This window comes from Vigna unguiculata, chromosome 10 (assembly GCF_037176805.1).
Source record: "Vigna unguiculata cultivar grain cowpea cultivar isolate G323 ecotype 2 chromosome 10, ASM3717680v1, whole genome shotgun sequence".
Taxonomy (NCBI): domain Eukaryota; kingdom Viridiplantae; phylum Streptophyta; class Magnoliopsida; order Fabales; family Fabaceae; genus Vigna; species Vigna unguiculata.
The window spans coordinates 46,845,389-46,871,711 of record NC_140801.1 but is presented as its reverse complement, the minus strand read 5'-3'; the positions used below and the strand labels follow the sequence as shown (position 1 = coordinate 46,871,711).

At 33.4% G+C, this 26,323-nt stretch overlaps 4 protein-coding genes across 4 annotated transcripts; 1 reads left to right on the top strand and 3 right to left on the bottom strand.

Annotated features, from left to right (window-relative positions):
* Positions 1-1,909: 1,909 nt before the first annotated feature.
* Positions 1,910-4,607, bottom strand: LOC114166797 (cytochrome P450 72A15-like). The gene is made up of 5 exons (XM_085668315.1): positions 4,258-4,607; positions 3,926-4,143; positions 3,596-3,843; positions 2,943-3,321; positions 1,910-2,644 (listed from the first exon to the last, which is right to left on the bottom strand). Exons 1-5 carry the CDS (start codon positions 4,565-4,567, stop codon positions 2,219-2,221), a joined length of 1,581 nt encoding a protein of 526 aa, XP_085524441.1. The 5' UTR covers positions 4,568-4,607; the 3' UTR covers positions 1,910-2,218.
* A 6,716-nt stretch (positions 4,608-11,323) lies between these two features.
* Positions 11,324-13,591, bottom strand: LOC146883365 (putative ripening-related protein 1). Its single transcript, XM_085667523.1, has 3 exons — positions 13,487-13,591; positions 12,515-12,599; positions 11,324-11,912 (listed from the first exon to the last, which is right to left on the bottom strand). The coding sequence occupies exons 1-3, from the start codon at positions 13,589-13,591 to the stop codon at positions 11,422-11,424; spliced, it is 681 nt and encodes a 226-aa protein (XP_085523649.1). The 3' UTR covers positions 11,324-11,421.
* Positions 13,592-18,398: 4,807 nt separating this feature from the next.
* Positions 18,399-19,454, top strand: LOC114165572 (putative F-box/FBD/LRR-repeat protein At4g13965). Its single transcript, XM_028050160.2, has one exon. The coding sequence runs from the start codon at positions 18,411-18,413 to the stop codon at positions 19,452-19,454; it is 1,044 nt and encodes a 347-aa protein (XP_027905961.2). The 5' UTR covers positions 18,399-18,410.
* Positions 19,455-20,691: 1,237 nt separating this feature from the next.
* LOC114165078 (FT-interacting protein 3-like) lies at positions 20,692-25,888 on the bottom strand. Its single transcript, XM_028049732.2, has 2 exons — positions 25,545-25,888; positions 20,692-24,008 (listed from the first exon to the last, which is right to left on the bottom strand). Exon 2 carries the CDS (start codon positions 23,960-23,962, stop codon positions 20,936-20,938), a length of 3,027 nt encoding a protein of 1,008 aa, XP_027905533.2. The 5' UTR covers positions 23,963-24,008; positions 25,545-25,888; the 3' UTR covers positions 20,692-20,935.
* Positions 25,889-26,323: the final 435 nt, after the last annotated feature.

The following is a 26,323-nucleotide window of genomic DNA, read 5'->3' as shown; positions in this document are numbered from 1 at the left end:
CCTTACCTGGAATTTCCGCTCCCATTGCGCTCCTAAGGTTCCATTTTGCCCAGAATTGATCAACCTTTAGCTTCTCCCACTTGACACTCTTTATAACCTTTTCACTCTCTCCTTAACTCCATTTTCGGTGCTCTCACATTCTCCATTAATAGTTGTACCAAAAACTCTTCCAATTCCCACTAACTCTCCTTTTAAATTTCATTTTTCAGCCCTTAAAATAATTTATTAACATTAAAATACGAAAATTTAAAACAAAAGGTTAATGGCCATCAAATACCATTAACATGGTGGTTTCTCAGCCTTTCTAGCTTCTCTCTGTGACGCTATGGGAGCTAGGGTTTTCTGACCATTTTCCCTCATGCCAAATAAAAAGATTTGGCAAAAAGAACCTATCTCACACCCACAACCATATAACTTCAAAGCAAGTGTACAACCAATTCAACCAACTCACATTTCATGATAATTTCTATACATCTAGGATTATATTATCCCTCATCACAATCCAGTATTTCATTAAAAATAATAAACAGTTAAATTAAGACATAATTGGCATACACATGACTTAAACCCAAATCCTCTTAACACAACCAAATATTCTTAACCACTTGAACTAATATTTCTTGTCTTCTCCTTCTCATTAGTTAACTTAAGGATTCCTGCCATCGCATTTATTAAATAAATAAATATTTATTTATTTATTTTTTCTGGATCTTATAGTTCACCATTTCAATTCACAATTGTTCTTATAACATGACGACTAAAAATTATACTGATATTAAAACGCTGATATAAAAAAATTTATTGGCACTTTGAACCAATTGTTACAAGATGTTATTTGATTATTATAGCTAAATTTTGAAAAAAAAAAATAGTTAGAATGTCTTTATGTTTTAATTGATTATAACACATGTTAATCAATTAAATCCATTTTTTTTATCGAGTATCGAAAACATATTTAATCGATTATGAAAGATTATAATTGATTATTTTTTTGAGAATTTTCAATACACTTAAATTGTTATATGATTTTATGGTTAGAAAAATTGATAATTGATTATACTATTCTGAATACTGTCAAGAATAATTTAATTAATTTTTTGAAAATTTAATCGATTAATATTGGTGTCAAACATTTTTCTCATATATTTTATAAAAACTTTGGGAATATCTTGTGTAAAATACTCAAAGAACATGAAACTTATAACACTTTTTCAATATCTTGATTTTTCAATCATTATCTTGTTCCCTTGAAACTTGATTCTTATCTTCAAGTCTAACATTTTTTTTTTAAAATATATTAAAAAAAGTTGAAAAAAACATATAAAATTATTTTTAGTATCAACTTTAAATTATAGAATTTATTTTAATATAATACAAAATTTAACAAACCTCTAAATAAATAAAAAATTGTCAAATTAACCCTTTTAAGCAAACAATAAATATAATAGCAAAATAAATAGGGTTAAATATGTTTTTGGTCTTTTAATTTTTAGTGAATTTTGGAATTAGTCCATTTTTAAATTTTGGACCACACTTGACACATTTTTTCTTTAATGTTAAGTCTAATACTATTATAAAACACGTTTAAAATGTCAAATAAACTTAATAAAATTTGATTAGAAAGACTACATCCACATATTTTGAAAAATAAAGAACTAAATTAATTCAAAATTTCGAAATGGATTAATTCAAAATTTAGGGAAGATTAGAAGATGAAAAACATATTTAATCAAAATAAATATCAATAATTGTTTAAAATTAGTGACATGATGATTGGGTATTTGAGACCCATGCAACGCCACGGAAAACCAAGACAACTAAGGTAGCATTTATTGCAACCACATTCTGCCAATATGATATGATTAGCTTCGAGATTGTGATTATAGCAATACTAAATCATGGAATACAATAATCAAAACAAAAATATGCACTCACCATAATTTGCATTACCAGATTCATAATCATGTATTGAGCAATACTAACTATCTAGAATCTAAAAATCATGACTTGATCTTAAAAAAAAAAACTAAACAACGGCAAATTAACATTACAGGCTCCTAAAGAAAGCGTGCAAACTTCAAAGAACCCTAATTTGTTTTATTTTTTTTTTTTTACTAACACTTAAAAGGTTTGGATGCAAAGTAAAAATGTTCCATAGTTTCTCTACTGAAAAAACTCTCAAAAACACTTCCACTTCGTCTCAAACGGTAGAATAATTCTACAGTTTGTGTAAAATGATATGAGCTCCATGTTCAGGCTGCAGAGTAATGATAAAGGACGGGGCATGAGTATAAGACGGAGAAAACTCGAGAGAGAAGCGTTGCAGGATCATCGACACTGCTACTTTTGCTTCTAACAAACCGAAGTTTTGTCCTATGCAGAGTCGAGGACCCCATCCAAATGGCAAGTATGAAAGTTTCCCTTTTGTTGCCTTTGAAACACCTTCTGAGAATCTTTCTGGATTGAATTCCCCTGCATCATCGCCCCAATACTCCTTTTCCTGATGTAGCATTGACACAGGCACTACTAGCTCCACCCCTGCAGGAATCGTAAGATCTCCAAGTTTTGTATCCTTTCGAAGATACCGAGCGAACATAACCACCGGTGGATATAATCTCAGACTCTCTTGTAAAATCATCGACACCTGTTCCATTTAGAATATCAAATTGTTTGGTGTTTCGAGAGAAGATCACCGGAAAAATATAATACTAATAAGTATGAATCAAACTCACACATAAGTGAATGACACCACTCTTAACCAAAAACCTTAAGATAATGGATTTATGAGTCTTGATCCCTTATACGATGCTCAACTTTCTTATTTTTATTCAATATGTTTCTCATTTTTATTCAATGTGAAATTTAGACTCATATTTGAATTCTCATGAGAGATAATATTCATAATTATGTCCATAAATTAAGAATAAGATTCGTAAGCTTACGATTTTAAGTTGTCCGAGTCTTTCATAATCTGGCTTTTCATTACCGAAAACCTGGAAAACCTCTTCCCTGGCCTTTTCTTGCCAGTCAGGATGTTTGCTTAATAATAACAGAGTCCAGACCAGTAACTCTGCATTTGCTTCCTGCCCTGCCAAGTAAAATAGCTTCACTTCTTCAACTACTTCCCTTAAACTCATTCCTCCACCACTACTCTTTTCAGATTCCCTGTAATTTGATTCCAACAGTATGCCCAATAAGTCGTTGTTCGTAGGCTCCCCTGCTTCCAATGCTTTCAATCTTCTGTTGATGATTCCCATAAGTGATGTTCTTATTTCGTTGTCAATTGCCTTCATCCTCCGGTTTGTACGCGTTGGCAGAAACCTATCATATGAAAAAAAAAATTACAGGAATTAGAGCCTATCTTAGCAAATTTTTTTGGACAATCTATTTCACCTGTTCCACCCGATATCAGGCCGCTAATAAATCACATACTAATTTCTTGTCCCATGTACAAGATGAATATAGCTCAGGATGAGAAACGGTTTTATAAGATTGAATTAGGGTTAAAACTATTAATCAGAAATCAAGTGGATCAAGTACACTTGAAACGCTCGATCCAAATGTTCAATGAATATATTTGGAAATGTAGGATTACCTGTAACCTGGGATGAACGCAAACTTAAAGAGAGTCATTGTAAGTTGAAGCATTTCCCTTTGAAGTTGGAATACCCTTTTTCCTTCTTGGTAGCTACTTCCAAAGCCTGCACGAGCAAGGACGTCGCTTGACACGTTTTGAACGAAAGGCCACAAATCTAACTCACACGGCCCATCGGACGAAGATAACGCACTCTCCAACTGCCTGATCAACTCATCGCAGCTCTCGCAGAATATGGGTACTAAAGCCTGTGCCAATTTTTCACCGATCATAAAAACAACCTTAAGATGATAACAATACAAGTGAATATAATGTAAACGACAAACTAACCTTCAATTTCTCTACATTAAACGCCGGACTCACGATCTTTCTGTGTTTAGCCCACTTGTCACCGTCATAGTTTGCAAATCCTGAAGCTAGGAGCTTGAAAAGTGGACTTGTGTCGGGCTTTTGAAAGTCGTAAACCTTTGTAGCCATTTCTTTGAATTTTTCTGGATCCAAGACGAATACCCTTGGTCTTGGTCCAAGCCACATAAATGAGTTCTTACCTGTCAAAAGGTATACATGAGTTGATTAGTTTAGTGACAAAGTTTAAAAGAGATGTGAAAAATGTTGTTACTTTATAACAATATAACAACTAGATATCAGAATTTAGAATTTACCGTATTTAGCGATGGTGTGAACAACATAAGGCAATACACGAGGTGCGATATCATTAGAGTGAGGATCCATGGGTTTGGATTTGGCTTCTTTGATCATTTTAACCATATCTCTGATATCACCAATGAAGGGACGGTAGGAATTGCCTTGGATACCCTGCTCCTTCAGACGCCTCTCTATCCTCTTAGGTCTGAGCCATACCCAGTTGAGTGCATTCCAGAACCACCATATCAGCACCGTGGAAATCAAAGTAACGATGGCACATGTTGATAGAGTCATATTCAGAGATGATATTGCTAACCCTCCCACCATAGTCACCAGCAGTTGTGTAGTACTAAGTTTGTGTTGTGTTAAGGTCTGAGATAATATAATGGAAAACATTCTAGTATTTTGAGAAATAAAAACATGAAAGTTGTTCCACGAGAACCTCGCATGTTATAATATAATAACAATAATGAGAACGAGGACACATTTCCTCAAAACCATGTATTAAAAAACACAAAAAAAGTATCCTCGCATTGAGCATGACATATAAGGGTTGCTGATTGCTAAATGCAGTGTTATGATTTTTAAAATACCCGTTTTATCCTTTTTATTTTATTTGAAAGCTTGCTCCTCTTTTCTTCCTAGTTTAATTCCACTTTTACTCATAAATTCTTTTATTTGAAGACACTGAAAAAAAAAAATAAAAAACTTAAAATACAGCCGAAAGAATCTGCCCTCTCGAATAAACGGAATATATTATGGTGTAATTTTATTAAAAATTTACTAAAATAGGTAAATTTAAAAAACAAATTATGAATTATGATAAGTCATGTCAAAGATAATATAATTTTATCGTGAAGAAATTATGCCAAGGTAGCACAATTTTTGTTCAGAATAGTTTTAAAGTTGTGATTATAATAAGATGACACGAGTTTAATTTAATGTATTTTAAATTAAGGTGTATAATGGTGACATAAGTTTAATTCAATTTTTTAGGAGTGAGACTAAAATGATATGATTTTAATTTAAAATATCCTAAACTGCAATTGTGTGATATTGGTATGATTTTAACTTTAAAAATATTTTTAACTAAGGTTCTTAACACAATTTATCTATATTCGTAACTTGTATATTTATTTTAATATCTTTTACAAAAAATTATCCAACTTTAATAAAAAAACTAAATATATTCTGATTTTAGATAAAATAGATTAAAAAAATGAAAATTTTATAACTTTTTATAATTCTTATTAGAAAAAGTTAGTTACTTTGTAATTATATTTATATTTATTCACACCGGTGCAGGAAGAGCTTTTTTTCCCAGTTATTTTCCTCATTTTACCTTGGGTCTGGAACCGAGACATATTGGGACGAGGCCAAAAGGTACCCCTTTTGGTCTTGGTTGTTACCCGAGGCCATATACCCTCTTTTATGCCTCGGTTGTTAACAAACCGGTGCCATATACCCGCTTTTCTGCCTCGGGTCAACTAGGAACGAAGCCATAGGTTAAAAATATTTATTTTTAATTAAAATTTTCGCAGACTCTTTGGCCTCAGTTATGGTAAGAACCGAGGTCATATGGCACACAAGAGATAACAAAAAACACAAGAAAAAGTCATAAGTAACAAATAAAAGCAAAAACAACAATTTTCTTAACATCATATATTACCTATTTAATTATAGTGTTCTTACAATTCTCTTAAATTCAGACATAATGCTCTACATTTGAAGACACAATGCTCTTAAACTGAGACTCAATTCTCTCACAAAATTAATCAAAACTTTCCAAACAATTTCAATCTCAATGCAAATTAACACTCACAATAACTAAAATTGAAAATTAACATATACAAAACGGAAAACCAAACAAAAACGCGTTGGAAATTTACCTTGGAGGAACCGTGGCGCGACATTTGTGGGAAAAAAGGAAAATGTTCGTGCACGAAATGGAGGTGCAGGAAAAAGAGGTGCAGCGACGGTGGCCGGAGGCGAGACAGTTTGGTGGCAACACAACGTTGGTGGAAGAAGAAGAGGGGCTCGCATGGTGGTGGAGGGTCGCCGGAACAATTGCAGAGAGAGACACTGTCCAATCGGAGCGACGACTGGCCGGAGCAGCGTGGCCGGAGGCGAGACGCGACGGTGGCAGCACAACGATGTCGCCGGAACAGTTGCACAGAGAGATGGAGGAGATGCAGCGCGCACGAGGGAGAAGAAGAGGGGTTCGCATTTTTGTGCCCTAATTAAACTATATGGCCTCGGTTCAATTGATAACCGAGGCATATAGTGTTATATGGCCTCGGTTCACTGCCACCCGAGGCCAAAGACGTAACGGGTAATGGCATTTTTGAAATTTTTGGCCACGTTTTTAGCTTCGGGTCTGTTCAACCGAAGCATATAAGCACCTTTTGGCACCGGTTTTGTTTGAACCGAAGCCTATAACACCTTTTGGCTTCGGGTTTGACTTGAACTGAGGCATAAAAGTTGCATGGAATTGCAAAAATGTCACCGCGCCATTATATGCTTCGGTTTCTTGCCAACCGAGGTCTAAAAGGCGAGGTAAAAATGTAATTCTGCACCGGTGAATCATATAATAATAATGATATTTCATATTTATTTTACTTTTTATAGTGGATTTTTTTATTTGTTGGGATATATTATTATAACAAAGTCTTATTCATCAGTTATAAATTTTTTAAATTATAAAATTTTATAAATTTATTAAATAATATATTTTTCAACTAATTTGTTAGTGGAATACTTATTATTCCGATACATAAATGAGATTTTTTTATGTTTATATATATTTTTCGATTTTATCTTTTGAATAAATATATTTTTTAAATTAAATTTTTTTTATAAGTTTTATAATTTGAGTGATTGTTTGTTTAAATTTAATCAATCTTTTTGTTTGATTGGTGTTTTAGTTTTAATTGTTTTATTACTTTTTTTAAGTTTAATTATATTTTAACTTTGATTTATAAATATGAGAACTTTTTATTCTGTAATAAATTTTATGATTTATTGGATATTCAATATATTTAAATTTTTTAATTAAATTCTTACTATTCATCTATTTTACTAATATATAATTGTTAAGTAATTAATGTCGTTATTATTTCATGTTGTCATCATATATAACTTTAGTATTTTAAATATTTTATAACTTCTAAATTATAAAATTATAACATTAGTTCTCTTACTAAATCGAAAAAATTCCCTTTTATATTTATTTATATTTATTATAAAATAATATTGTATACACGAAAATCAAATTTTAAATATAAAATTAAGATAAATTTATAGTTTAACTAATCAAATATTTTAGAGTTGTCAAAATGAGTTGGAACCTGCAAGTCAATCTGGCTCACCACGGGTTCGGTTCGGGTTGATAGTTTTTTACAAATTTCAATACGGGTTTATTATTTACCTGGCTCATTCAGAACCCGGCTCATTCGGGTTGAACCCGTGGTAAGCCGGTTTGGCTCACCAACTCGCAGATAAAAGCGTCATACAAGTGTTTTTATTAAGTTGGGCTTTACATTTGGGTCATGTTAGGTTGTTTTTTTTAGCCAACATATAAATAATTTGTATTTTTTTATTTTGGTTTGTATTTGGATTGTATTAAAGTTTATTTAGATTTTAATTAGAATTATAATTTAATTTTGACTGAAAAATAAATAAAAAATATATATATTTTTTTTAATTAAGTGAACCTGTGAGCCAACCCAGTGGCGGAGCCACATAGGAGCTGGCGGGGGCCATGGCCCCCCCAACTTTTTTAACTCTTTTTTTAAGTTTTATCTATTTAAAATTTTTTAAATTATATATTTCTAAATGTTTGAAATTATGTGTATCATTTTTAATTACATAATAATATATCGAAAATTAATAAAAAGCAAATTAGGTATTTTTTTATTTTTTTTATAATGTACATCATTTAATTTTAATAAATAGTACAATATAAAATTAAATATAAAAAAAATTGTTAAGATAATTTTTATTTTTTTTCATATTGTTTTTTGTGTTTTTTCACGTGTTGTACTCATTTCTTACTCTTACATGATTTCTTTTATTACGAAAAAAAAAAGTTAAGCAGAAACTTATTATTTTTATTCTCATCTGTTTTATATCTTCTCTTATTCTTAAAGAAAAAAAATTTCTCTTGTCTCACTTGGTAGTGCAATACTTGTTTAATATTTAGCCATATTTTTTTATCTCATTTCCCTTTTGTATATTCATTTTTTATGAAAAGAGAAGAACAAATAATGTATTATGTGATTTTTTATAGAGAATTTTTAAATGTAACTTGATTATCATAGTTATTTTTAGTAATTATGTCTCTCAATTTTTGATTAAATTATAATAAGTTAATTTTTTAGTCTTAAACTTGTTTTATAGACAAGTATATCGATAAAAAAAATTAAAGAATAAATTTATTTTTTAAAATTGATAAAAAAGAAATGAAGATGAGAATCAAAGTTCGTAATGACTGTTGAATCGATATGTGCATATTAGTAAAATGAAAAATCAATATTTTGCAGATAATATGGTTATTTACATTGAAAAAAAAATAGCTAAAAAATGTAGTTATGCTTCAATTATTTGATAAGTTTAAGAATATGAAAAAATGAATGACAATATTATTTAGATATATGTATTTTCTGTTATAATTATAGCTATATTAAATTATGTATTACTTTTTCTTGAATTAGTGACAAAAATCTTAAATATATAAATTGAGTATATTATTTTGGTTCCCCCAAAAATTTTGGTCAAGATCCGCCACTAAGCCAACCCGTAGTGGGTCAGGCCGGGTTCGAATATTCTTGGCTCGCAAAAAGTGAGCCGAGTTGGGTTGGCTCACTGAATCATCAACCTGTGATGGGTTGAGCTGGGTCGGGTCGGGATAACTAAATATTTTGATTTCAACCTAACATGTTATAAATTGATTGAATCTTAACCTTTTATCAAATTTGATTTGACAGGAATGAATAAGGATGGCAAAGATATCCGCGTCCGTAGATAAAATCCGCGACAGATAATTAGTACCCACGGGTATGTATTATCTGCAGGTAGCGGGTAGCGGATATTTTAATACTCGCTTATAAATGGGTCGGGTACGAGTATCATATTATATGTACTCGCGGGTACCCGTTACCCGTAAAATATTAAAATAAAAATTTAATTTATATTTTATTAAGTTAAATTAAATTAAAATTAAAATTAAAATTATATTTTATTAGGTTAAATTTAATTTAATTATACTTTATTTTATTTTTATAATTTTATATTAAAAAATTTATAAAATATATATTTTTTAAATATTTGTAGGTATGCGGGTATCCACAGGTACCCATGTTTTAAAAAAATCCACAGATATTTTTTAAGTGGATACCCGACGAGTAAACAAACAGCTAAAAAATAATTTATTTTTTTTGCAAATTTGGTTGCGAGTAAAGACTGCCTCACCCGACCATCCCTAGGAATGATATTCTACTTGGTCATTAAATACAGATTTCTATCCATATATAAATTTTATTTATTTAAGAAAATAAAGTGTACATGAAAAATAGTTAAAAACACTTTTCTTATTTAAATAAATGTATTCTGAATTTATATAAAGAAAATTACAAAAAAAAATTATCACAATTTTTAATTGTTTTTCCCAGTAAATTTATTTTTTAAAATATAATAACTCATAGTTTAAATTATTTTTACTTTCAGATCACCATATAATTTAATTCAGATATTTATAAAAATTGAAAATTTATTAAGATAAAATTTGTTCTACAAAAAAAATATAATTAGTATTGATTACCGGTATTTATATATATATATATATATATATATATATATATATATATATATATATATATATATATATATATATATATATTATAATAATATATACTTATATATCTGTTTGTGGTATAATTTAACATCTTATTTATAGAAAAATTTTCTAGTCATTTGTTTAAGTACCCTTACATTCAACTTAATGACATAATCATATACTTTTCACAATCTACCTTCACTATGATAACACGTCTTTCCTTCTTCTGCATCTCATCTGCACTGGCACACTATCCAATTGTCATCTTCTTTCTAGGAATGTTGATTGATATTGATCAATAAAAAACACTTTTTAGTCTCTAATAACACTTTTGAACGATTTTATAGACTTTCTACCAAAGAGATATGGATCTTCATTCCAAAATTGGGACATTGAACGATTAATTATTCTTCAAATTAAATTTATTTCTAAATTTTTTTAATTCAAATAAGTTATTTTCACTTTTATGATTTGTTTTTGTCAATAATATGTGACCCCTTGATCTCAACTCCTAACTGTTAATAAAAGATACAAATAAAAGTCACTAAAAACATGCTGCAACAAATAAAACTCAAACATTTCTCCTTCACCGACACTAATCTGCTACAAAATTGATCAGTTCTCGCTTTATTGTATCTAAATTATTTATTATTTTGGACATTAAACACTAGTGTAATTTTATATTTTATATTTTAACTCATTTTATATGTTTTGGCGGTCTAGGAATCGAAATATATAACGACGCGGTGACATTTTTGTAATTTCAGATAAGTTTAAATATGAGAATCATAATAAAACAAAAAATTTATTTAAAAAAACGGTAAAATAGACATCGGTTCTTATTAAAATCGAAGCCAAAATGTGATCTATGACTTTGGTCCTTATCATAACCGAGGCCAAAGACTCTGCGAATTTTTTAATTAATTAAAAATGTTGTGAACCTATAACTTCGGTTTTCGAAGATTTGAGACAGAAAAGTATTTCTGTGGCTTCGATTCCCTTACAAACGAGGTAGAACAATGTTTCTACGGTCTCGGATGATAATCAAGACCAAAAAACACTCCCTTTTAACCTCGTACCAATATACCTTAATTATAAAATTGAGGCAAAATATCAAAAATAACATAAACTTAAAAACCCTTCCTGCAATGATATGCGCAACACAGAATGGAGCCAAGACAGGTTTTAACACAACCAGCTCATTGAATCTAAACAAAGATTCAACCTTACTGTGTGTATATATTCCCCTTTTTATTCAACAAGTAGTCACATCACACACGAGTGATGATGATTCCCCCTTATTAAGCTAAAAGAAAAGGAAAGAAAGGGTAAACTATATATATAAATATCATGCATCAGACCAGTGAATGTTTAATTCACCCCAGTCACGTTTTGGAACACCCAAAGCCTTCCAAACAGCTTGAGAGGCATCAACAACATTGTTGGAGCATGGAGGCTGGAAATCATGTTCAGCATCACACCCTCTTCTGGAATCACACTCATCAACAACAACTGCATGAACCCTTCTTCCATTTCCAAAGATGGTGATGTTGTGATGACACCTTTTTCTGTCATTGAACCATCCAGTTGATAATGCCACAACTGGAGTGTTGTCTGAGTGAAACTTGTTATCACATTCAGAAGGGCCTCCTCCATCTCCACCTTTCTCAAAGCTATTCAGTGTTAGAATTGCCTTTGTGTGGTGAGACACAGGTGGAGAACACTTGAATGTGGGGTAAGACCTTCCCCTTCTGCAACACTCAGAATCATTCTCTCTGTTGCATCTTCTTGGTGGAGGCTTTTCTCCCCTTATTCTCCCACTGGGCCTGCAGGTAGCACCTTCAGTTCAGAGTCTTTTTTTGTGTTCTCAACGTTAATAACATAGTCATCGATGTTCATATATATAATGTTGGAATGTTGTAATTGGAAGTTTTTAATTGTAGACGGCAGCATCAAATTCACCACTTTTTTTTTTCTTTTGTTGCCTCTTCAAAGCACAAAAAAGATTAACTAAAAAAGTTTGACAAAACGGATAGTGTGGGAAGCCCTGGGTTTCCCTCATCACCAGTGGCGTGGATTACTGATTACTTGGTCTGATGCTTAGCGTGTGTCTTTCTTTCTGTTCTATTTATGTGTTTTTTGTGGAAAACTATGATTTGGTCATCTATATATTCATGAATTTACCAGTTCAAAACCCTAGAGTGGTTAAAAAAAAAAACTCGTATTCTCTACTTCAGTTGCTTTTTAAATAGTTTTTCCAAAAAGCTCAACATTTTTCTAAATTATTTCTACCTTGCCTTGTGTTAATCACACAGCTATTCACACTTTTCAAAGACTAACGAAACCAGTTTCAAAGAGTATCTTTGAGCTAAAATGTTTGGAATTTGTGATTATTGGATGTTGTGAAATGATAGAATCATTGACCGGAATCAATCATTTGCCTGCATTTGCATGTGCGTAATATATGTTTGATTCTCTTCTACGCAAATTCTGCCCACAAAAACATCGACTTTGGAATCTCATTCCCTGCTCAATAAGTTAACATTAAGATATACAGTTTCTAAACTGACTTTTAGTGTAACTTCATCGTATACTATGAAACATACATGTACATAAACACTAGACATATAAATATAAATAACAGGGATGACAAATAAACTCATCCCATCCCATGTATATTGTTCGAAACCGTTTTCATTTTAATAAAAAAGATTTGCATTCACAGAGTATGGATATAATCATGGATAGTATCTGACTTTTTTAATTGGAAAATGATTTTTTAACTACTAAATTTTGATAATTTTCTCTTACCTTAGGTGGCATCTTCTAAATAGTTTTCCATTTCTTCATTTTTCCATTTTCAATATTCCAAAACCACTAAAATAACATATCATGTTGCAAGAGAAAGTTGTCAAAATTTAGTAGTCAAAATATCATTGTCCTTTTTAATTAGATATAAAGATGGAGATGGGGATATACATATATCTTCAAAATATGTTCAAATGATGCATGTTAAATATTTTTTATTCTACTTTTATTTTGAGAGGTTAACTTGATAAGTTGGGTATTTCGGAGAAAGATCAATGGGAAGAGTCAATACCAATGAAAGATAAGTTCAAACCACACATAAGAAATTGATATCACTCTCGACACAAAACCTTAAGACAATGAGTTTATGAGTCTTCATCCTTATATGGTGCTCAACTTTCTCATTTTTACTCGATGTGAGACTTAGACTCACACTTGGATTTTCAACCGTCCCCCCCTCAAGTGTGAATCCCTTCACATTGGTACTTCTCCCTCGAGTAGAAGCACTTTAAGCCACAAGTACCCCTTACTTGTACCGCCATTCAGATAACGGGACTTGTCTGTCTCTTTAACAAGAAGACTTTCTATTCAAGGACTTGTCTAACCTCGTCACCAAGACAAACCTTCGACTCTGATATCACTGTTGGGTCTTTCGAAAAAGGTTCACGGGAAGAGTCAACACCAATAAGACATGAGCTCAAATCACACATAAGGGATTGACATCACTCTCAACCCAAAACCTAAGACAATGGGTTTATGGGTCTTCATCTTTATATGAAGCTCAATTTTTTCATTTTTTACTCGATGTGAGACAAAAATTTGTATTATGATAACTGTGTTGCAATACTTATGGCTAAGAGTATAAGTGAAAGTCAAAGCAAGTACTCTGACATGTATCTATCCTTAAAGAGAACATGTTAAATAAAAGAAAATGGTCACTCAACACACTAGCATTGAGTTGATGATTGTCAATCTTTTGACTAAATGCATGTCACCAAAGAATTTTAAGAATCATGGACTTGGTTCCGTGACAATAATCCAAAAATATGATTCATTTTCACAGTCAATTTTTATATATGTTGCATAGATTTTTTTTATGTCATAATAATAGTTGAGTTAATATTTCTTTCTTCGTTTCAAGTTTACATTACTATGTTAAAACTTAGTACTAGCTAATCACTTTTATAATACTAATGAGTAGAATAATCATAATGACTACTCAAACACAAAATAATAATAATGCAAGCTTGTCATAGTATATGTCACTTTAGAGTGCTAGAACTTCAACAGGGAGAAATCAAAGTAATATTAGGTACTCACAAAGAATTATTCATTTTTCATTGTAATCTTCAATGAATTATCATGAAATGTCACCATAGCAATTTCAAAGGAGCTCCACATTGACAAACGTCTATAGCTATCCAAGACTCACCACTTCCACAATCAACGTCAAATTCTCAATTTGAACAACTTATAAATATTTTATGACACTAACAAATTAGTCAAAAAAAATTATAATATAATGTAAACCTTTTATTATAATTTAACGTAACTAACTCATTGAATACCCTGTTAATAAATAACTTTAAAAGTAAATTGTTGATAGAATATAAAAACAAATGAACATAATATCATTATGATACAAAATAACATGAGTGTAATATTAAATTATTATTATTATTATTATTGATGATGATAAAAAATTTATTCTTGATATTAAATGTAAAGATTTTTTTTGGAAATTGTAACATCTTATTTAAATAATAACGTATTAAAAGGAATATTACACAGAATAATTTAGGGAGCCAAGATGCAAAGTATAAGATCACCCCTTAACCATATCCAAGGTACTTAAATGGAATCTTGAGGCACACCACACGATGCCAATACAAGACAGAGTACAAAGTTCAACAGTAGTCAAATTAAGATTAAAAGACAAGTCAATACATGGGCCATAGCCCTAAGATGTAATGTGATGTGGAAGAGTACTAGCTCAAGTGGTTGAGAGTACTTGGTTTGTGTGAGAGGACTTGGGTTCGAGTCTTATGTATGTCAATTATGTGTTGTTGTTTTATTATTAATTTTAATAATATCTATGAGTATGGAATTGGTATTGTAAGCTTATAATGATTGGAGTGTATCACAAAACTTGACTTGGTTGGATTGGTTGTGTATTTGATATGATAATTGATGGGTTGTGGGTTCAAACTTGATTGAGAATGAAATTGGAACTTTATTTTTTTAAGTGTAGTTTTGGAGGGAATATGAGAGGGCAAAAGAAAACCTAGAAGGGGAAGCTAAGAGGGGCTGGAAATTTGAGGTGGAAAGGAGGGTTTCTGCAATTATTTTCGTGTACAAGAATTCAGGTTAGGGGAGCTGAACCCGAAATTTGTGTTGTTGTATGTTATTGTATGATTTTGATGAAATTATGCACTAAAATTTGTGATGCACATGAAGGAATTTGGGGGTTGTGAGTTTGGTACTGTTTTATTTGAATTTTGGACTAAATGCATGAAGGAAAGGGGGTTATACACTGTATATGCGGGAATGGTGTGAAACTTGGAATTTGGGAATTTTATGGAGTCTATACTATGCTTATGTGTTGTTGCAATGTGTGTAAATTGATTTGGTATGAATAGGAATGTGTTTTGGTATGTTTGTGCATTGTTTAGAGTGAGCGACGGGTATGTTTGTGTGTAAACCCTGCAAGTCTCGCCCAAGCTAGTCCATCTCGCCTAAGCGAGAGTTGCAGAGTCTCATTTTTTGTTCTGGTTCGCGTTTCTCGCCTAGGCGGCCATGGACGGGGTTGAGCGACTCAGTCTCTCGCTCAGGCAACAGATACTCGCCCAAGCGAGGTCACGAGGAAACCTGGCGAGAGGTTTTGGGGTCCTAAGCGACGAGTATGCTCGCTTAGGCGAGAATGGCTCGCCTAAGCGAGGTCGCGATGAGACTTGGTGATTCTGCTAATGGAATTCTCGTCCAGGCGAGGATCTTTGTATGTTGGGTGACTTGAGGTCTCGCTCAGGCGAGAAGAGCTCACCTAAGCGAGATGACGAGGTACAACCACTGTTACACGCTCGCTCAGGCGAGGTGGGCTAGCCTAAGCGAGACCGAGACTTTAGCTTGAGCGAACTGATACGGCTTAAGCGAGAATAGCGCAGAGTCATGTGTTTGTGCACTGTTTGGACTGCTTGTTTGTTATTTCCTAAAGGATAGGAATTATATGCTTGTGTTTATGGTGTTTGGGCTTGAAAGACTAAGTCCAATAGGGGGTCTGGGATGTGCTTGATGGTTGGACACATGATGGGCATGGAACTGGTTGAGTTCCCGTCGGCTACTAATGGGCGAGGAGTCCTTAGTATGGTGATTACATGTGTCGGGCACATGATGGGCAAGGAACTATTATGTTCCCGTCGGCTACTATTGGGCGAGGAGTCCATAGTATCGTGATTACGTGTGTGCCAGGGTCCAAGTCGAGAAGGCTTGGATGATTTACTACAGACGAGGAGTCTGTAGGGCAGGACTATGAGCGGGATAGGCTCATAGGTTTGGACCACGAATGGGTTAGTTTCGTGATAGCACAGTGAAGTCCCAAGACCTAGTTCATGTATAGGACTCATGAAGGAATATGAGACCATGGTTGGGTAATTTGAAAACAATGGAATAATTATTCATGTTATTTTTGGGGATGAATGATAAATTTATTTCACGTATCTTTTATATATTGTGCATAGCTCACCCTTTCTGCGTGTGTGTGGCGATGATCGGATAACTCATTATCTGGGAGCAGAAGATTTGACAGGTGGGCCAGGTGATGCTTAGACTCGGAGCGAGGGATAACATGGGATTTTGTATATATGTTTATTATTTTGGTTTTGAGATAATTATGTAACCTTTTGGGAGCCATTTGGATATTATTTCAGTTTTATAAATTATGGACTCCTGTTTTTATTACATGTATATTAAAGTTTAAAATTTCCCGTGTTTTTGGGAAATGTTATTATATTAAATAAGGTATTAAATTTTCTTTCCTATTTTATTTATTAAAAATTTGTAATATTCCTTAAGGATGTTACAGGGCGAGCCTTTGTTAGTCTCGCGTAGGCGAGACGTGCTCGCGTAGGCGAGAATATCAGTTCTTGCCACTGTTCGCACTTGTATCAACCATATTTACATACCCAAAACACCAAACAGAGCATATCATACAACCATATCAGCATACACTTTATATAACCTCGAGACAAGTCAAAAACAGACGGTTATTTTGAAAGTATGAGGAACTCTAGCTTTTCTTGCTTGGAAAGGGATTGACAAAGGACTTCGACACCAAACTCAACGAACCCAACAGCTTCAAGAGTGGACTCGAGAGCTGAGAACAGTGGCAAAAGGAGAATAACAGGGTTACTACAGTGAACCCCTTAGAAACCACGAGAACTAACTCAGAAAGAGAAGAGCACGGTTCGAGCCGTGAAGGGAGAACGAAGTTGAACTAGCTTGAATGGGACAGAGGGATAAACCCTAGTAGAGGTTATGTGGAGAGAGAGGATGGAAGAGTGAGCACTAATTTTTCAGGGTGAGCTACAAATGAGAGACCTTGGTTGCTTTAGGGGCCTTACATCCATGGACCAGCCTTTAGGCCCAACAGTATGACAGCCTTTAAACATTAGGGCACTAAATCAGAGTGGATATTACAGAAACAATTATTTTTAAAATATTTAAATCATTTTTTTAGCAGTCAATTAAGAGAGTTTGATTTAATAAAATCAACTTATACTTTTGATCGTAGTTAAAATGATTGAAAATGTTAAAATTTAACATTCAATATTTTAAAAAACATTTGATATGTTAGAAAAAGAAATTACTTGCAAATGTTGCATACTTTTTTAAAAAAACTCTAAAATTGTTATAATTTAGTATTAAAGATTGGATTTGGTTAACACAAAAAATAATATATATTTCCCATAATATATATATATATATATATATATATATATATATATATATATATATATATATATATATATATATATCCTCTCATATGTATAAGATTAGTTGGAAAGCACTAACTTATTCTAATAAAGAATTTATAATGAATAATAGTTATACTTTATTTTGTAAAAAAAAAAATCTTAATATATCTAAAATTTTATAAATATTAGATTATATGTTGTTATTACTTTTACAAATAACTTTAATGGAAACAATAATTCATCATTCGAAACAATTTTATTAAAATATATCTTTTCATGGACAGTAATATATTTAAAAATATATTTTTTTTCGAACTACTAAATGAAAGTTGGATAAAAGTGGTTAAATTCAAACAATAATATATTTAAAAAAAATCTTTTATTTTTTTCGGGACCTCAGTTGGATAAAAGGTGGTTTAAATTCCAACTTCACACTCCTTCGTCTTCACCACTTCCTTTTCAAGCGTACTGGGTTTCCCGGTTTCCCAAAACTCTAGAATTGGTAGAAGCAATGGCTAAGAAAGAGACAAGAACAACAGAAGAGGATAGAATCAGTGACATGTTAGACGATGTTTTGTGTCACATTCTTTCTTTCCTTACAACAAAGGAAGCCATTGTTACATCGTTATTGTCAAAGCGATGGACTCTTCTATGGTGCATGCTTCCCTCTCTCCACATTCACTGTTCCAAACCAATCATCCAACACCACGCTCATGTTCAAACCTTCTTGGCCTTACACAGAGCACCAAAGATCAAAACTTTTCATCTCCAATGTCACAGCCACGAAGTTTGTTGTTCACATCACACAGAAGAATGGGTCTCTGAAGTGGTGGCGAAGAAAGTTGAAAACCTGAATATCTCCTTATGCAACTCCCATGAATCGATGCTATCATTGCCTACCTTGTTCACTTGCTCCACACTTGTCACCTTGAACATCAATGGCCCCTTTTATCTCTCCATTCCTTCTTCTGTTCATCTCCCTAATCTCAAGACCATGGAGCTCCGTGTAAACTCATGCATCCCTCACTCTAACTTTTGCAAGCTCGTGTCTGAATCTCCGGCTCTTGAACTGTTTTACATGGGGCCAATGTTGTTAGGTAATTGCTTCCAAGAGGTGAAGGCTGTGCACAAGTGTGGACGTGTTGAAGTCTTCTACAGCAACTGGGTCTGTGACCTGTTCATAGAAAGTGAACGTGATTATGATTTTAATATCTCAGATGTTATGGCGCTGAGAACATGGCCGAACATTGTGAGAGTGAAGGCTTATGTGACAGTGCACTTTGATGATATAGATTTTGTCGAGAACATCCTCGAAGGGCTACGAAACGTTGAGTTTTTGTATATGAAATATTTTAGACTATGGTTGAAGCCTTCTCTTCATCTTCTACTGTTTAACAATTTAGTTGAGCTTCGTCTTCTTCTTAATAGAGAAGACTCCATGTTTGATGATTTTCCCAGAAAGTGCCCTAAGCTTAAAGTTCTTGAATTTAATATCATGGACAGTCCCCTTGATATCAGTGAACGATATCGATATCATGTTCATCACGGAGTCAGAGAACGCGACCTTTCCATTGTTCATTATCTTCCTCTAATGTCACCTTAGGATTTTTCTGTTCTTTTTTGTTTTATTTCAGTTTTCATATTTTAGTTATGTTTTCAATTTCATATCTAACCACCTAAATGTTGATGGTTGTTGATTTTGTTTGAAGGTTATATGGTCGTTTTTATTTTCGGTTTCTCTTATATTTCAAATATTTTAACTAAAGATGAAACTCGAAACTAAAAATTATTTATTTGTTTTGAAATGAATATTAAAGACTAAAAGTAGTGATTAAAAATTTTGTGAAAAGGGAAAATATAGGGAAAATGTTTTCTAAAATCTAAAATCAAAATTCGCAATTTTAATATAAGTAATTGAAAAAATTTATATTTTCAAACTAAAAATATCATCAACAAAGTTTCGACTAAAAACTATCTTCAAAATAATCTTATTTCTTTTTGTTCCACCTTTAAGGCTGTTATGAAAGCCTTACCAGGCGAGGATTGCAAATTACATGGGCTCATGCTTAAATTCAATTTATATAATATGAAAAAAATATAATATGTAATTATCTAAAGAATAAAATTTAACAATAATTTCAAAATGCAAAAATTATAATTTCCTCTAAATGTAATTTTAACTATAAAATAAAATGAATTTTATATAAAAAATAATAATATGATATGTACATATTTATTATTTATATATTCAACCATTTCAACTTTTTTTTTAAGTATTAAATGCCTTATTCAGTTTCTACTAGTCTTGTCAAATGTAACTACAAAATAATAATAATAATAATAATAATAATAATTAATTTAGTGACAAGTGATAGAAGAGATAATAAAACATTAGTGGCAAGTGATAGAAGAGATAATAAAACATTAATGATTAATTAATAACAACAATCATGGCTATGATATGACAGTAATTGATTAGAAATTGGGCCACATGGAAAATCACATAAAAATTAATTAATTTACTATTATAAGTTTCATATAAATAAACAAAATGACCTATACGTTTAAAAATAAAAACGTAAAAACTTATTATCATAAATTTTTTGAGAAGAAAAAAATTGTTTAATAGTCTCCTATTGTTCCGTAAACATTCTCGAGTTACCAAATCACTGTCGTCTTCCTTTAGATTGACCGGTAAAAAATTTAGAAAGAAAATTTCATTTGATTGCAATACTTACAAAATGTTGTACACTGATTTTTAAGGTAAATTAAATTGAACTCAAAGATCATTTTAGTACTCTTAAGAAGACAATTCAGTTGCAGATATTTGACTAGACAGATTATCGAACAGAGATACGAGTCATTCAAGCATTCATAGAACAAAAGTTCAAAACGCTGATTAACATGAAAACTACATTGGAGTTTACCACACCAAGTATACATTTGCATGAACTGTGTGAACACTCGATGAACAACACTAAGTGAGATAGCTCCAATGATTTTACAACCACTGCCAAAAATGAATGCCAGATTGAAACACTGGCAGCAGCAGATAAGTTTTGAAGAACACACAAGATTATCCATTTACAGCATGCTATCCGTGAGAGCCGGCAACCTGCGGAAGAAGTTAACCGGCGCCGGCGGCACCTTGCTCCGGAGCATGGGGTGCCTCATAAGGTAAAATCCGGTGAGAAGAATCGGCAGCTGGAAGGGTGTCACATACAACACAATCGCCGACACAAAGCAGAACAGCATGAACATGGTGGTGGCACGAGGATCACGCCAGTTCACAAGAGCTTGGATCCTCTCCCCTTGAGTAGCTAAATCTCCAACAACACTCTGAATCCTCCCCGCCACGCTTCTCAACCGGTCGTACCGCCACCGGACAACGTCGGGGCTCTTGGAGGAAGGAAAGGTGTCAAATTCCTCATCAAGCTCATCTGGGGTCACACCTTCTGCATAGGAGAGTCTGGTGTTCATGTGAGGAGGATACCTAGGACGGAACCTCCAATTCCACATGCCGATAACAAACAAGTATAGAAACACTGTTGGAAGAAGAAGTTCAGGGAAACACACAAGCATCAGAAAAAGAACATGCACCAGCACAGTTGTTATAGGATGCTTCCATGTAGAAACCTCCCCCAACCACCGCACAATTGAGAGAATCCCAGAAAACACTGTCATCAAACGGTAGAAGTTGGCCTTGCTGCGCCTCATACTCCAAAGATGAGAATCTGTGTCGGACATGTATTCAACTACCTCCTTTCTAAGAGGTGGCTCTGCCCTACTGAGTCGTGCAGCAACAACATTCACTGCTTGGTGTCGCAGCTTTTCCTGCTCCATGATGTTAAGGGGCCTTTTGTAGTGCATTTTTGGCATGTGAGGCTTGAAATATAGCTGCATCAAGTCAACCATTGAGAAACAGGAGAATCTAATGGCCAAGTGCAACTCACCCATCTTCTTGACACCTGAAGGATGTAGGACTAGTAATGGGTATACATTCGTGTAAACTCGACCAGTTTCCAGGGTTGAGATCCGAATCCGAACTTTACCGACGATTAGATCTTTGTTACCATCTGGGTTATTGAGTTGTCCATTATCAAACACCCCAACAGTGAGAACTGTGGCTGGATCATAAACCTCCCAAGTGTACTGCTCATTGTATTTCGGACTTAGACTGTCACTGATGGTTCTGGTACGAACCCATTTATGCCCATATTTTGCCACACAGTATGTATCTGTTGTTCCCCTTCCATCCCTGGTTTTCATTGGATGAAGTCCATGAACACTTAAAATGCCAATTTCTAATACACCAATTGGCTTCTTCCAGAGCTGCTTTGATGTGGCTCTGAGATCACTGCTATAATAAGTTGATCCATCAAAAACATGGTAACCACCATCAAGACAGACACTGAGGTGAATTCTACTAAAGAATTTATCTTTCTCCTTTTTCTCATGTTCCCCATCCATTGCAGATGACATTGATTCTTCAAGGTGATACCACCTGGAATGGATAGCTCTATCATCAGCCCTCTTGTCAGCTTGGCTTAAAGGAATAGCAACAACTCCGACAGTCTCATCCTTGTTGGGACCGACACGATTTTCAACTGATACAATCAGATGTTCATCAAAGGGCTCAGCAGCAACAAACATCAGCTCTTGATCCCAACGTAGAGCCAAGCTCCTTGATTGAACTGGTTTTGTCCTCAAAATCTGGTTACCAATCTGGAGCTTAACATAGGCATCATGGATTTGAGAGCTCTCTGATGAATGTAAGTCCTGTGCCTCAATCACTTTAACCCGTAAATACCATAATCTCGGTGAATGGTAAACCTTTGATCGCATATGAGCATATGCAGACGAAGAGAGCTCACTGGGAGTGAGAGCATCAGAATGCCAGGCATCAGGAAAAGCTTCATCAGCTTGAGTACCAAACCATACAGCAAGCATCAACTCCCCCTTCTTCTTGTCCTTACCCTTGTCAAGTCTATACCATTCAGGAGCCAACGGACTATTCGGTGGGACACGAGTAGGAACATCATGAAGATCAAACCTCACAGTGCCGACAACTCCATCTAGTAACATATTCTTGTCTTTGACTACAACTTCAAGCGAAGTGGACTGTTGATTCTCCCTTGCAAAGGCAAACACCTGATTCCATTCAGGGTCCTGAGTTTTCTCATAGTGCTTGGTAACTCCTTTGAAATTTCCAACCTTTACCTCCACATATGGATCAAGGCCACCAGTCACACCCTTTGATGGAAGGTCGCGAGCTTTTACAACTCGAACAAAAAGGTATTGCATTGGCTCAACAAGGTCATAGGAGCTGGCTGGCCCATATCCTCGTTTAACTCGCCCACCAACTACTTGACCCCCTCCAAGATAAGGGCTTGTCTCTTTGAGTGCATAATCCATTGGAGAGGACAAACCCGGATATGCATGGAAAACTCTAGGAGGAGGCAGTCCAGGTTTAATCTCATGCTTCCCATGGTCTGCACTAGCCTTTCCAGATTCTGAAGAAGAAGATTTATGCTGTTTTTCTTCATTTGAATTTGGAAGGTTGTGAAATGTGTGCCTTGTGTCATTCTTCTTACGCGAAAAAACATTCAGGATTGAATTTGCGAATGAAACTGGTGATTGATCTGTGGTTGAGCGTTGGACTGTGTCTGCAGAGGGTTCAATCTCATGAAGAGGGTGTGAGGATTTTACTGAAGGGTCATCAGTGACAAATACCTTCAAACCAAGCTCCCCTTTTATGCGGGAAAACACGTTTTTCTTTTCCAGAGGGTAGTGAAGAACAACAGCATCAGAATATGGCACAAATGAGGGTCCAGTGAGGTGGACCTTACCAAGGAAGACTTTGGAGTTATTGCTCTTGCTATAGTGATACACACAGGCATCAAGAGTGAGAGTCTGCAATTTGTTAGGATCAGTAACATTGAAATAAAATTTCTCGTTCCAAACAGGATTCAGATCTTTCTCTTTAGTCGAAGTCCGAAATTTCTGACCATCAAATTGAAGTTCCACATAAGTACTACATGATCCCTGCCCATCTTTTGGCATAAGGTCATGAGCACCCACAACTTCCACACCTAGCTTCAGATTGCTCATTGCCAATAACTAATTAGATTCCAGAAAAACTTGAGAGACGTTACACCTGAAAAGAAACGAAGAAACAAGGTTCATGATTGTTATAGTTTGCTTTTGATGTATAACTAGTTACCCTGATAGTGGATGAAAATCAAAAACTTAAATAATGAAAGCTTAGCTTCAAATTCATAGACAAAAAAAATAAGCATATTTTTAGTCCATCAAATTGTTCATATTCTTTATCAATGTTCAAAGATGCATTTCATCATACATCTAAGCTTCAAAATCTTGCTCTCTTGGCAGACAATTCTCTTTAGTCCTAACAAAGACACCATCTGTAGAGTGTAGACCTAACGACTACAATATTATCATATTGACCAAGCTCAACTTTACATGAAAACCTTTGAGTTCATATCATAATATTCAAAGTCAATAATGTGGAAATTCCCAAGAGATAAACATTACTTAAACAAAAGCATTCTCTTTGATTGAATTATCAAAGAAGGCAAGACAAATTCAAACTACTATTTATGTGGCATTTTATTTATTTAATAATAAAATTTGACCAAGGATGTCAAATATAAATGAAAAACATAAACTTTTTGTGTGTGCGTGTGTAAAGGAAAGCAACAGGATTTATTATTTTACTTGTAGGCATAGGGTTATAAATTATTATTCAGTTGGTTCCTGTCATAAATAAGACAAGGAATGACATGATTCACCCCGCTCATATGAAAAGAAATGAAAAAAAAATTTAAAAGAATGTAAAAAAAGATGGATATCAAATCGTTATCAAAAACAAGTTATTCTTAAAACTCAAGCAAGAAAAAGAAAAATTCTAAAAGTTTCAACCACCACACCCACAATATCTTCTCCTACATAAAGAAGCAACACTATAGTCAAAACAAGCCTTAAATTTTTTCTTATTCCAAGTTCCAAGTATAAAAATGTATTTCCAAGATTGCAAAAGAATAGAACACAGCAACATCATAGAACAGGGAAAACAGGAATGACTCCTTGTACAACAGTACATGAGATCATGTGACAGGAACCTTCGGATACACTGAAGAAAACGAAAATCTCGAATGAAAAACAAAAGAAAATTCCATTGACCCGTGAATCATGAAACCGCGAGTGTTTATGTGTACTCATTCAGGTTCTTATTATCAAAATATGTTCAGGCTCTCAGCTGAAAAGCAGCCACAAGACCTAATCATTTATCCAATATTTACAAAATTAAGGGTGAAAAAAACAAATTTTTGACAGAAGAAAAGTTGATCTTCTGAGGAACCTTACCCAAATTTTCAATTAAAATAAAACTTCCCCAGGTAAGAAAAAAGGCACAAAAAGAGACCCGGATTTTCTGCTACAGGCTGGCCAAAATCCAAATACCAGAAGATTTCAACCCAAAAAATAAGCTTTTGAGGCCACAGAAATGAAATTAAAAATAATAATAAAACCCAAAAAAAAAAACGTTTAAAAATAAACCCTTTTCCTACAAAATCCAACAAGAAAACATAAAAAGCATTCCATACATACTCACAGAGAAATAAAATAAAAAACAGAACAAACCCATGACATAGAAGAAGAGGAAGAAACACACCTGAAATTTCGAGCTTTGAGACTTCCCTGTAAGACCCAGAACAGAAAAACTCAAAAAGAAGCCAGATTGAGGTGGCAACAAAGGGAGGGAAACTAGAAAGGAAAGTAAAGGAAAATGGGGTTTCTGAAAAGTTTAAGAAAGAGAAAAGGGTCAAGCCTCAAGTGGCACACATAAATTGACGTTGTAGAATGTCGGTTTCGGATTGTTCAGTAGTTATAGGAGTGTTTTTGTTGTGAACTGTGCCGTGGGGTGTCTGTATAAGAACTCAAAACACGGTTTTGATAAACCGTGCTGTTGGGTTGGGTGAGTCTAGCTTTGGCCCCACCTTCCACTCACCACTCGTCAATGGATGCAATTCCAAACACTCTCTTTCTCTCTCTTCCTTTCTCTGTCACAAGCTTATGCAAGTGTTCATGCTTTAGTTGTTTACTCATGTTTCTTCTTCAAACATACTCCAATATTTTTTTTATTTAGTTTTCTTGTATTTGTAATCTCTACCATTTTAAAAATTAATAGTTTAATGTTTTCTGTAATAAACTTTTTAGTTACAAGTGTAATGGAGAAGAGAATATATAAATATATAGATTCTTTAATAAAGATTAGGCAACAATAAATTCTATTAACCGTTTACATTGAAATCCAGTAAAAAATAATGAATAGTCAATTAATTAATACAAGTGATATGGATAGTCAATTAATTAATAACATCAATTTCATTAGATTATTTAATTCTAATTAGGAAGGTTTTTCGTCTCATTCCAAATTTATATTTTCTTGGT